The sequence below is a fragment of the Procambarus clarkii genome, chromosome 56, assembly GCF_040958095.1.
Source record: "Procambarus clarkii isolate CNS0578487 chromosome 56, FALCON_Pclarkii_2.0, whole genome shotgun sequence".
In the NCBI taxonomy this organism is placed as follows: domain Eukaryota; kingdom Metazoa; phylum Arthropoda; class Malacostraca; order Decapoda; family Cambaridae; genus Procambarus; species Procambarus clarkii.
Window position 1 is genome coordinate 33,492,237 of NC_091205.1, and position 13,874 is coordinate 33,506,110.

General features: G+C 41.2%; 1 protein-coding gene across 1 annotated transcript in view; it reads left to right on the forward strand.

The window, feature by feature from the left end:
* The first annotated feature begins 8,638 nt into the window (after positions 1–8,638).
* Positions 8,639–13,874, forward strand: part of LOC138353257 (uncharacterized) — a 9,539-nt gene continuing 4,303 nt past the window's right edge. The window contains exons 1-2 of the mRNA XM_069306149.1: positions 8,639–8,871; positions 13,392–13,874. The exon at positions 13,392–13,874 is cut by the window's right edge and continues 172 nt beyond it. Coding sequence (XP_069162250.1) covers positions 8,639–8,871; positions 13,392–13,874 — 716 coding nt within the window. The remainder of the gene's footprint in view (positions 8,872–13,391) is intronic.

Consider the following 13,874-nt stretch of genomic DNA (forward strand, 5'->3'; position numbering starts at 1 on the left):
AAAGACAACTTCTGGAGGCAGCAGCAGCACTAGGATACTTGCACGTATGTGTTTTCCACTACTGAATGAATATATGCAATTTTAGATCAATCCCAGGAACTTCACCATTACACACATCTGGGGTGGTGGTTTAAGGTGTAGTGAGATGGGCGAGGTCGGCAAAGACACCGCGGTCCGACCTTCGCTATACCTCAAAACGCGCCATTCATTCTCTCTCCGTTAGGTGAGCAATGTTCCCACATACAAATTCCAAGCATGCGCTGTTAGCAAAGTAAACATGTATAAGACTAATGTGGAAAATCTTAGTCTTGATACTATTATTATTATTATACTAGCTGTACCCGCCACGCGTTGCTGTGGCTCAGTCTGGTTTAATGGAAAAGAAACAAAAGAGAATGCGCACGTTTCTGTTATGTTTAATTTCACAATGCTTGTGGGTACACAGTATTTTTTGATGTTCCATTGTCTGGAGATAAAGAGATTGTCTGGTTTGCCGACTCTAGAACACTCAACATATAATTGTTCATGCGAGAAACAATCCGTATTTAGATATAAACTGCACAATTCTAAAGATTGGTCCTGAGCTTTGTTGATGGTGAGTGCAAACGCCAATCGAATTGGAAATACAATCTCTCAAATTGAAATGGCATATCTGTTGGAATTATAGGAATGTGAGGAATGAGGACATTTTCACCTTTGCAAGGTCCTGTCAAGGTTATTGCTTCTACGACGTTGCTGACTTGCAACTTGATGTTGCAAAGTTTTGGCTGGTTGATATTTCGCAACATGATTGTTGGCAAGCCGATTTTCCATTGCAATACATGTGATCGAGTGAATTCAATATATACTTGAATTCAATATATGGGATGCTGCCAGGTATCCCTGGCAGATCGAGTGAATTAAAAAATTCTGTTGGATAATTAACCGCTTCATCTGCTTCCACAACAGTGTCGACGGACTTATATGTGACTGCCTCACTTTGTGTGTTTGTACGTAGGCAATTCCGAATACTGTGTGTTTTCGCAAACGCGTCATTCTGACATAACGTGAAGAGAGCAGTTAACGTTTTATCCGGTGGATTCATAGATGATTTGTTGCACATTTGCAGCTGTGAAATAAACGTGTCCATTTTCTGGTTTTCAAAACAAAAACAAAAAATAGTAACGAAATATTTCAGTTCAAACGCAGATCAATCGACGCAGATTAATTTCACTCACCAATTGCACTGAAAAATATGATGAACAGTTAAAAAAAAGAAATGAAGAAGAATTAAAATAGAAACAAATAAGCTATTCCCAAGAAATGAACGGTATGGTATACATCACCGCTCAATTCCCAACGCAACGTCACACAAATTAATTAAAATAAATGAAAATAAATAAAAATCTATAAAAGTTCAATATACCAATGCAATCGGAAACATTGAATGGAATCGTAACATACTTTATATATCGTGTGTTGCTCTAACGTGCAACAGATGGCGCTGTTTTTCAAAAACGCCTGTTTTCACCTGTCACAGGTGTGGCATCTAAATAGTAGGTATCCAAAAACACGTATGTATTCAAATGAACGTTGTGTCAAATTTCAAAGCAATCGGTGAAGAACTTTCGTTTTTTTATGTCACAGGTGAGGCATGCATATAGTAGGTATATATAAACACTCGCCTATTCGAATGTAATGTTGTGTAAAAATTCAAAGCAATCGGTAAAGAGGTTTCAAAGATTTCCCTCACATGAAAAACACGAAAAACCACAGCTTTAAAAAAAAACGTGTTTTCCCGTCACATACGTGACATCTATATAGTGTATATATAAAAACCTGCTCGGATGCGAATGGGACGTTGTGTGAAAATTTCAAGGCAATCGGTGAAGAACTTTCCGAGATTAAGCGATTTTGAACAAACGAACATTTCCATTTTTATTTATATAGATTTAAATTGACTTGTTCATTATCACTGAGTTCAAGGCTGCCTCTAAGACCTTCATTATCCAAATGTAAACAGTAACCGATGAGAATAGAACCGGATGAGTCGATAGTGAAATAGTTAGCTCGGGGTAAGTGTGTAAGGGAATAAGGACCCCGTCAGACCTTGAACCATTTAGCGCTGTACCTCATTTTAAGCGTTTTACTGAATGAGGGAAACATTTTACATCTTAAAAGGTGGCTACCAGTTTTAAATTTTTTCCGTCTTGATGAAATAGCTTCTACCATCACTCAGTAACTTAGTAAAGGCAGTCAGCCAGTCAGTCAAACAGCAACAGTGAACTGAAGACTCTAACATGCTATTTTTCTAAATTTGCAGGCAGTGAGAGAAGTGGCTCCTCAACATTTCAAGCAAGTTCAGGACAGGATGCAGACCAACATGATCATAATCACAGTGCTACACTTTATACAGTTGATCCAGGAGAGAAGGGGTTGGTTTAAGCCTCGTTCTGGTAGCTCCATGTCCCACAAAGATCAGGGTCCCTACGTCATGCAGGAGGACCTGACTAAAACTATGCTATAGAGTGAGCATGCCAGGTGACAGAAAACATGGGCTGGTTGAGCACCTGAACTGGTTGAAGAGGTTCCAGGGCCCCCCTTGCCTGTTGCCTTATTTCAGTTAGCTACTGGCAATACTGACTCTGTTAAAGATCCAACTAATTTATATTCCAACTATTTTAGCTCTTATGATATTCGATTAGGAGAAGATGTCCCCCTTACAGAAGACTCAACGTGAGGTCATGCAGCAACTGAGGTGAGGGCCTGACAGCTGAGGGGACAGTGCTAGGGATTCATAGTCCTAAGGTTCCGGACTCGATTCCCGGTGGAGGCGGAAACAAATGGACAGAGTTTCTTTCACCCTGATGCAACCTGTACACCTTGCAGTAAATGGGTACCTGGGAGTTAGACAGCTGCTACGGTCTGCTTTCTGGGGGGCGTGTAATAAAAGGGAAGCCTTGTCGATGACCGGGCTGTGGGGACTCTAAGCCCCGAAACCATTTCAACATAACCTCAAGAGAGTAGTTGCCTGATGACTTCTTGACCCTGGTTGGAGAGGTTCCTACTCAGACGTCGGTCATCACCCATGACGTTCAACTGACTGCCTACTCACCAATAAGACTAAAACCTTTGTGGAATCAGTCCTGACAAAGCTTGCCATTGTTCAGCCTGAGGTGGACTTTTTACGGGAAGACGGTTTGGTCATTAAACCTTTTAGGCTAAATATGGTTCCTGTACATTTCTACCTGTACAGTAAAAGTTTTTGGCTAATATTCCCACGTGTAGACCATGTGTAGACCGCAGAAAACTTTGTTGGCTAATATTCCCTTATATAGACCATGTTTCGATGACGTCGTGGTGTCTACACACACTTAGAAGAAACATCTGCTGAAGTCTCAAAATTGTTTGATGTGTTACAGACATCTGATTTTACTCTAATGTATTCTAAGTGTTCTATTGAACACTGTACTGTAACATGTTTTGATTATATGGTGGTTGCAGGTAAGCTAAGCCATGAGGAGATAAATGGTCAACGGTTGCACAATACCTTGTCCCAAGTAAATATATACGGGAATAATTTATGAGAATGTGGGGGATCTTTCAGATACTTTGGTAGGAGTGTTACCAGGGTTACACTCCATTATTACAATGGTCAGAAGGAAAGTTAAATTCAAGGGTATGAACTGAGGTGCAAGACTTCTTGGTAACATTGTAGAAATGTGTTATATTCGGGATTTTTATTGTTGATATGTTGATTGATAATGTATGTTCAGATTGTCATTTTGATTGAAGGTATGGTGAACTAATGTTCCAATTTGTTTTGGTGGATTATAATATTGTGAATTTTCAGGTATTTTGTGCAGTAATTTTGTACAGTCTTTGGTATTTATAGTATGTATTGGTTTTAAATTAATGATGGTGTTCTTGGTAATGTGGAATATGTTGATATTAATGATATTTATCATAGTTTTGCTAGTCATGTTGTTCCTGATATGGAAAATGCTTGAAATATTGATAATGAGTATAATATTGATGATGATGATGATGATGATGATGATGATGATGATGATGATGAAGATGATGATGATAGGGGTGATATGGATAATCATCTGGATTCTGAGAATTTGGACCTTGATGATATTAGTGATTATGATATTGCTGATAGTAATTTTGTTGCTACGGTATAGCCATAACACGGGTTATGTTAATTGGTAATTATGATGATGTTGAGTTTCATATTGAAGATGTTGTCATTTATAATCATATTGAGGTTTGTGTTGATAATAAAATTTAAGAGGTTCATGATATTTGCGATATTGATGATTGTTTACATGGACATTAATGATGTTAACTTGCTGATGTTCATGATTTTGATGATGGTGATTATGACTAGGATGTCATTGTGGATACTGATGATCTTGGTGATATTTTGGATTATGTGTGAGGCGTGTGATATTGCACATTGCTATATGTTACGGCCCTATTTGGTCGCAACTGGGGTTCTTCTCTGATGTTATTAGAGTTTGGGTATCCGGCCCCAAGTTAGTAGTGGTTTTTCAAGGGGTGTTCCGTAACGCAATTAAATTAAAGGGAAGGGATACAAATTCACTAAACTAAATATATTATTACACCACCCCCATAAATAAATAATAAACCGTCGCAAGCGGTTACTATGACTACCACTTATGTACAATGACTTCTTCTTCTTCCGAAGACTCAGGATGTTTCACAGTGCTCGAGACGAGTAGCCCTGGTCCTATTCTTGTGGCCTCACGATGAATCCTTAGATTCCCTAGGCGAGTCTACCCCGGCCACAGGCCAGCCAAATCACAGTCCCACTGGGTGCACCGTCGTGGAGGCCTTCAACCACAAATCCAGCCTGTAGCTGACAGGTTCCAATCAGCCACGCTGCGTAGGACACTCCACGACCGATACTAGGGTTGCGAGCCCTAGGCAGGAGCCTCGTGTGATTCTGCTGATCACTCTCCTCACCACAACACCCCATTGGCTAGTTTTCTCCACCAGTCATCCCCGGGTACGACAATTCCTCAACTGCCTCGTCACAGGCAGGCTAACACAACAGTGTTCATCCGGGGGGGGGGGGGGGGGACTCACAGCTTCTGCAGCAAACACGTGGAGATACTATGGCTGCCTTGGGTAGACTGCCCATCGTCCAATCCAGCAGTCCCAGGTCGACTCTGTAATCAGACACGTCATCAGTACTAGGGACAGCCTAAGGCACCTCACTTACAGGCATAGACACAAACGCCCACCTATCCACTCCATAGATGGCATTGCTGTCTAAGCGTCACCTCACCAGAGGTCAGCAGCGGCTATGTTACTAGCTGTTTAAGGCGGGAAACCAGCCCCTGTGGCCGGTATATCTCGTCCTCACTAGATGGCGTCGTCCATTTGGAGGGGGTTTCGGGAGCTGACCCACAGATGGCGTGGTCGTCACTGCTCCGTGCTCGGACGCTGGACTCGGGTCCGTAACACTATATTTCATGTGCATTTAAAAAAAATTATTAGTGTGTAATGATGGAAATAAATTGTGTTTTTTCAGAGATTGTGATGTATTGGACTGATATACTTTTTGTGAATAAAGTACAGTGCCTATTGATTCTTGTGTATTGGTGTTGACTTTCAGAGCTTGTGATCTGGTGGATTGGAATAATTTTTGTGCATTATGGTTTAGTGCTTATTGAGAGTTGATGTTCACATTTTGGATTAGTATGGTGACTTCGATGGAGATGACGAGTTATGTATTTCCTTATTTCCTATATATGTTGTTGAAGAGTTTATATGTATTGTTGTAGTCTTTGGTTGTTTATACCAGGATATATTATTTTGGTTTATTATGTTAAATTTGGTATACTTATGTTGGAATTGTTAACTTTTAACTTTGTGAACTTCCCCCAACAGCCAAAAAAAAAATGCCACAACTCTTCAAGTAGAGTAATTCTTTTTTCCTTCTGGCTTGGAAGGAGTTTTACCACCAGTGTGGTCAATTTAATAAAGAAGCAGAGTGTAACGACCTGTGTGGTCAATTTAATAACGAAGTAGAGTGTAACGAACTGAGTAGTCTGTTTAATAAAGAAGCAAAGTGTTACGAACTGTGGGGTCTGTTTAATATAGAAACAAAGTGTTACGATCTGTGGGGTCTGTTTAATAAAGAAGCAAAGTGCTACGATCTGTGGGGTCTGTTTAATAAAGAAGCAAAGTGTTACGATCTGTGGGGTCTGTTTAATAAAGAAGCAAAGTGTTACAACCTGAGCGATCTGTTTAATAAAGAAGCAAAGTGTTACGACCTGAGCAAACTGTTTAATAAAGAAGCAGAGTGCAACAACCATAGTGGTCTGTTTAAAAAAGAAACAAACTGTTACGACTTGAATAGTATATTTAGTAAGAGGAACAAGCAGAAATGAGAGAAATGCAAAGCGTGTGAAAGAGCTTTGTCAGTTGAGCAAGTTCCCAGTGGCGACGCTGCTGCCGGTCCACGACTATTTAGATAAAAAAAATACCTAGGATGATATGTGTTGGACTGTTGGAGTAATAAGTGGAGTGTTATGATATATCTAGTGAATTTGTGAAGTTATTTATAACTAGGTAGTATGTGGGCAAACTTGACTGGAAGAGCAAGTCAGTTCTGTTCGATAAGTTTAGACGGATTTAGCGCTGCCTCTGATTGGTAAGAGGGTTAGAGGGAGGCAGTTGTCTGGTGATGGGTGAAGTGAAACAGCTTCACTCCAATCTTGTGAATGGAGAGTCTTTCAGTTAAGTTCAGTTCTTTCGTGCCGTGCCCTGTAGTGCTGTTATAATTATTTTAACTATAGAGTGCACTGTTGTCTGATATCACATGGGTGTTTGTAATATTCCATGATTCCACTCTAAAAGTTTATTGATATTTGTTACGAGTCAGGTGGGTTTTTTGTGAAATAAACTGTTAATTTCTAGGATAAGGTTTCAGTGTCCAGTGCTTGTTACCATCCCGTCATATCTTCTAGACATCTGTAAATTATTTAACAGGTGAATAACTTTTCTGTGGGCTGGGCCTCGGATGTTTCAGGTTGAGAGCTTCATCATTAGTAAATTACTCTGGGAGAGCCCTCCCACCAGTTAGACTCACTATATTTGGTGAGTGCCTTAACACTAACTTAATTCTAATTGTTATTTGAAGTTTATCACCACTGAATGTAACAGTGTACCTGACGCAGGGCCGTTGGCAGAGAGTAGACTCCTGATTATTGGTCTTTCCCTAAAAGTAGCGTACAGCAGAATTTATAGATCTCTCCCTCCCACATGAGTTGGATAGTTTTTTTTAATGTGAAGTGAGGACTCTCTGTCCGGCTTAAGAAGGGACATCGTTGATACATTCAGGGGTCCGTCTAGGGGATGAGAGAAAACTTTTACAATACATTTGGTTGGGGGGGGGGGAGTCCATCCCAGATAGGGAGGACGTTTATATTGCAATATATATGTATATTATCAATGCATTGTTTCAGATGACAATTATTAACCCATTCGTAAAGAAATAAATTGGCTAAAGTATTCGAAAATGTTATAAATATATTGTCCTAATTTTTGCAATGGTATGTTTGGGAGACATTTGATGGTGGTAGTAATAGTATAAATGATGTTTAATTCGATGTAAATTGCGCATATACAACTTATATACACATTTTACATCGCACATGGAACAAAAGTATCGAGATCATTTTACTTGCTTCACAAAAATAATGAACTACAAACGCACTCTCATCACCAGAACAGGTGTTATAAATAACATTACAATTTATTATTATATTTATCTATAGGATAAGAAATGCATTCCATAAATTTATGCAAGAATTGGACAGAATTAAAGTCAATTAATATGAATGCTTTTATTAAACAGAAAATTAAAAATAAATAAAACAATATAAAGCGAAAACTTAAATAAATTTATGAAAAGCCAAGTAATAAACACAAGAAAAACTAACAAAGAAAACATCAAAATTCTACCACTTCAGAACTAGATTCACTAAGCATCACGAATACCTTTTTTGGGGGGGGCTGTTTCACGAAGGTTCTTAGGAACTCTGTAAGAATCCCCCAGGTAGGATTTACCAAGGTGTTCTTTACCCAGCTATTTGGGATCTGGTTCACCTGCCTCTCAACAGAGGTCACTACTAATATGTTTCGCAGATTCTAATTACTTAATATTTGTTCTCACAATATGATGCTGTGATATTATTTATTTACACATTTTATTAAATACCTACATAATAAAAATGTGAGACACCGAGAATTAGTAATTAACGTTCGACAGAAGAATGGTGTCTAGTTTCCCATAGAGTTAGCTATAATAAGCGTCTATGACATACAATGTTCAGTAGTGCTTATTTTGGGGATCAACCTCCCTGCGGCCCAGTCTCTGAACTGGGCGCCTATAAGTGCTTCAGAAATGCCTTCGCATGAAGGCGTGTTGCTAGAAAGATTGGTATTAGTAAACAGTTTGTTGTATCACAACTTATAAACCGAGAACCCGATTAGAAAGAAAAGTTACCTTAAGCACTCTCGTTACTGCTTCATGAATCTGGACTAAGTTGTTGGTAAGTAATGAAGTGGAGATCAGGTGCCAGCTCGGACATGGAGATCAGGGTGGGGGCTGGGGGCTATGGATCAGGGGCCAGCTGGGGGCTGGGGATCAGATGCCAGATGGAGGCTGTGGATCAGGTGCCAGCTGGGGGCTGTGGATCAGGTGCCAGCTGGGGGGCTGGGATCAGGTGCCAGCTGGGGGCTGGGATCAGGTGCCAGCTGGGGGCTGGGGATCAAAGGCCAGCTGGGGGCTGAGGATCAGGTGCCAGCTGGGGGCTTGGGATCAGGAGCCACGCGAGGGCTGGTAATCAGGTGCCAGCTGGGAGCTGAGGATCAGGAACACGTGAGGGCTGGGGATCAGGAGCTCCAGATCCTTCTTGGGGGCTGAGGATCAGGAGCACCAGATCCTTCTTGGGGGCTGTGGATCAGGAGCCCCAGATTCTTCTTGGGGCTGGGAATCAGGAGCCCAGATCCTTCTAGGGGGCTGGGAATCAGGAGCCCAGATCCTTCTTGGGGGCTGGGGATCAGGAGCCCCAGATCCTTCTTGGGGGCTGGGGATCAGGAGCTTCAGATCCTTCTTGGGGGCTGGGGATCAGGAGCTTCAGATCCTTCTTGGGGGCTAGGGATCAGAAGCCCCAGATCCTTCTTGGGGACTGGGGATCAGGAGCTTCAGATCCTTCTTGGGGGCTGGGGATCAGGTGCCCCAGATCCTTCTTGGAGGCTGGGGATCTGGAGCTTCAGATCCTTCTTGGGGGCTGGGGATCAGGAACCCCAGATCCTTCTTGGAGGCTGGGGATCTGGAGCTTCAGATCCTTTTTGGGGGCTGGGGATCAGGAGCCCCAGATCCTTCTTGGAGGCTGGGGATCTGGAGCTTCAGATCCTTCTTGGGGGCTGGGGATCAGGAGCCCCAGATCCTTCTTGGAGGCTGGGGATCAGGAGCTTCAGATCCTTCTTGGGGGCTGGGGATCAGGAGCCCAGGATCCTTCTTAGGGGCTGGGGATCAGGAGCTATGTAAATTATTCGTATCGCATAAAATGTCTCAATCTCCTCTCTTTGGAGCGATGCATACTCGAACGGTGCATCTCTGTCTACTCGAGAGAGACGAATAGTAGTTTACATTTGGAAAATATCAGAGACTGTTACAGAAATATCTCCTTGCGAGACTAGGGAACAGAACCTAATGTGCAATAGCTTCGTTGTAAAGCATACGAGCATTAGGAATGATGAAATAAAATTTTGTAAACATTAAAACCCCAATAATTTTCATCGGTCTCCCCTACACGTAGATTATAACTAGCCGAGCATCTCGGTGTTCGAATGGGAACTTGGTAAACCTTCAAATGAATTCCTGATCAACCGAGTGAGGAATTGATCATCGATCATTGATATCAAAGTGAATTATTCCTTGTCAATTACCTGGTTGACTAGACTCCAGCCAGAAGGCCTGGCCGGAGACCGAGTCGCGAGGACACTTAAAATTGAAACCAAGTTAGGTAAGGAGCTTTATATGATCAAATATCTAAATATGGGCTAAGTTAGGTGCTTCTTTATGAGTGTGTGCAAGGTTTTGAAGCGATTAGTGCCCAGCAATATAGTGAAAGTGTAACTTACTGAAGAAGGAACAGGTAGGATTATTATTTAATGAAAGAGACTCCAGTGAGAATCTAAGGAAAGCAGATGGGATTCTATGGATGGTCAGATAATATGATTAATAAACAACAAACTGAATGAGACATTTAAAATATATAATTGAAAATGAGGGTTGCTGAAGATAACAGAGACTCAAGGAGGCTGAGGAGGGCATGTAAGTGAGGCTGAGACCTCATATATATTTGATGTTCTTGCTCATAGACCTCGAGCTGAGGTCTGTCTTATACATGACTTCATAGCCTAGCTCCCCGGAGTTCAGCTGTGGTCTGCCTGCAAAAATCTGGCTCCCGGACTCCAGCAGTTCCTAACCTTATATATGTTTGCAAGCTCTGGCTCATGAACCACCAGCTGTGGTTAACCTTACATAAGTCTGCAAGTTCTGGCTCATGAACCACCTACTGTGGTTAACCTTACATAAGTCTGCAAGCTCTGGTTCATGAACCACCAGCTGTGGTTAACCTTACATAAGTCTGCAAGCTCTGGCTCATTAGTAACCAGCTGTGGATTAACCTTACGTAAGTCTGCAAGCTCTGGTTCATGAACCACCAGCTGTGGTTAACCTTACATAAGTCTGCAAGCTCTGGCTCATCAGCAACCAGCTGTGGTTATCCTTACATATGTCTGCAAGCTCTGGTTCATGAACCACTAGCTGTGGTTAACCTTACATATGTCTGCAAGCTCTGGCTCATCAACCACCAGCTGTGGTTAAACTTACATAAGTCTGCAAGCTCAGGCTCATGAACCACCAGCTGTGGTTAACCTTACATCAGTCAGCAAGCTCTGGCTCATGAACCACCAGCTGTGGTTAACCATACATATGTCTGCAAGCTCTGGCTCATGAACCACCAGCTGTGGTTAACCTTACTTATGTCTGCAAGCTCTGGTTCATGAACCACCAGCTGTGGTTAACCTTACATAAGTCGGCACGCTCTGGCTCATCAGCAACCAGCTGTGGTTAACCTTACATATGTCTGCAAGCTCTGGCTCATGAACCACTAGCTGTGGTTAACCTTACATATGTCTGCAAGCTCTGGCTCATCAGCCACCAGCTGTGGTTAACCTTACATAAGTCTGCAAGCTCTGACTCATCAATCAGCAGCTGTGGTTAACCTTACATAGGTCTGCAAGCTCTGGCTCATCAACCACCAGCTGTGCTTAACCTTACATGAGTCTGCAAGTTCTGGCTCATCAACCACCAGCTGTGGTTAACCTTGCATGAGTCTGCAAGCTCTGGCTCATCAACCAGCAGCTATGCTTAACCTTACATGAGTCTGCAAGCTCTGGCTCATCAGCCACCAGCTGTGGTTAACCTTAAATATGTCTGCAAGCTCTGGCTCATGAACTACTAGCTGTGAACAATCCAGTACATGTCTGGAAGATCTGGCTCCCCAACCTCCAGCTGTGGGGTAACCATTTTCAAGTTTTGAAAGTCTAGCTCTCGGGCCTCCAGATGTGCTTAGCCTTATACAAATGATGAAAGTCTGGCTCCTCGACCTCCAGCGGGGGATAAAAATAGCCTAAGCTACTCTATCCTTTAGAGATGTATTTTTTCTTGTCTCCATTAACATACTTGAACTTGAACTCGACATCCAGCTGTGTTCAACCATGTACAAGTCTTGAAAGTCTGGCTCCCCGGCCTCCAGCTGTGGTTAATTATACACAAGTCTTGAAAGTCTGGCTCCCCGGCCGCAAGCTACGCTTAGCTACATACAAGTCTTGAAAGTCTGGTTCCCTGACCTCCAGCTGTGGTTAACCATATACAAGTCTTGAGAGTCTGACTCCTCAGACTCTAGGGAGCCTTCCAGTGGCACCCAGAACAGATGCGCGTGATTCATTTTCTTTGCACATTATGGATATATAATTTAAGCTCCAGTTCCTCTAGTCGTTTATTGTGTGGTAGGTGATGATGTGAGATTGTTGTTGTTGTTGATATTGTAGTTTAAACAATTGTAGTAGTAGTTGTTATAGTAGTAGTAGTTGTTGTTGTTGTGGTAGTTGATGTTGTTATTGTTGTGGTAGTTGTTGTTGTTGTGGTAGTTGTTTCTGTTGTGGTCGTTGTATTTGATTTTGTTGTTGTAGTGGTAGTGGTTGTTGTTGTTGTCGTGGTTGTTGTTGTTGTTGTTGGTACCATGGTAGTTGCTACCGTTGTCGTCGTGGTAGTTGAATTGTTGTTGTTGTCGTAGTAGTAGTTGTTGTTGATGTTGTTGTGGTAGTTGATGTTGTTGTTGTTGTTGTCGTGGTAGTTGATGTTGTTATTGTCGTGGTAGTTGATGTTGTTGTTGTCGTGGTAGTTGTTATTGTAGTTGTGATAGTATTTGTTGTTGCTGTCATGGTAGTTGTTGTTGTTGTTGTCATTGTAGTTGATTTTGTTGTGGTCGTGGTAGGTGTGTTGTTGTTGTCGTGGTAGTTTATGTTGTGGTTGTGGAAGTGGTGATTGATGTTGTTGATGTAGTAGTTGTAGAGGTGGTAGTTGATATTGTTGTTGTTGTCGTAGTAGTTGATGTTTTGGTTGTGGAGGTAGTAGTTGATGATGTTGTTATTGTTGTGGAGGTGGTGGTTATTGTTGATGTCTACATAAAGTGTTCGAAGTGTCATCAATGTGCATTAACAAAGGTGTAATGTAATTTTGATCAGCTTCCATATGTACTTTATACACATACATACATACATATATATATATATATATATATATATATATATATATATATATATATATATATATATATATATATATATATATATATATATATATATATATATATATATATGCGGTCGTGATGTCCGCATCACGTACATAATATATATATATATATGTATGTCCGCATACATACATATATATATATACATACATATATATATATATATATATATATATATATATATATATATATATAATATATATATATATATATATATATATATATATATATATATAAACATACATACACACATACACCCACATGCATTCACTTACATTTGTCTCTTTTACACTGACAGGGGTGAGGTAGCGGTTAGAGAAACTAGTGTGCAATTAAGCACTTAATCACTGAAGGTGATTAAGGTGCTTTTACAAGCTTAGGTTATTGTCGAGTTACGAGTTACGTATATAACACGAGTTACCTCAGGTTATATAGTTACATCACATACCAGCATCAGGCAACATTCAGCATATCTTAACCCAGGAGGAAGAAAGTAGTTGAGGCGGGGGTAGTTGTTGGTGTGGTAGTTGATGGTGTGGTAGTTGATGGTGTGGTAGTTGATGGTGTGGTAGTTGAAGTTGAAGTTGTGGTGGTTGAAGTGGTAGTTGATGTTGTGGTTGTTGAAGTGGTAGTTGTGGAGGTGGTAGTTGATGTTGTAGTTGTAGAGGTGGTAGTTAATGTTGTAGTTGTAGAGGTGGTAGTTGATGTTGTAGTTGTAGAGGTGGAAGTTGATGTTGTGGTAGTTGATGTTGTGGTTGTGGAGGTGGTGGTTGCTGTTGTTGTTATAGAGGTTGTTGTTGATGTAATAGTTGTTGAAGTGGTAGTTGATGTTGATGTTGTGGATGTGGAGGTAGTAGTTGATGTGGTTGTGGAAGTGGTGGTTGATGTTGTTGATGTTGAGGTTGAAGTTGATGTTGTAGTTGATGTAGTAGTTGTGGAGGTGGTAGTTGATGTAGTAGTTGTTGA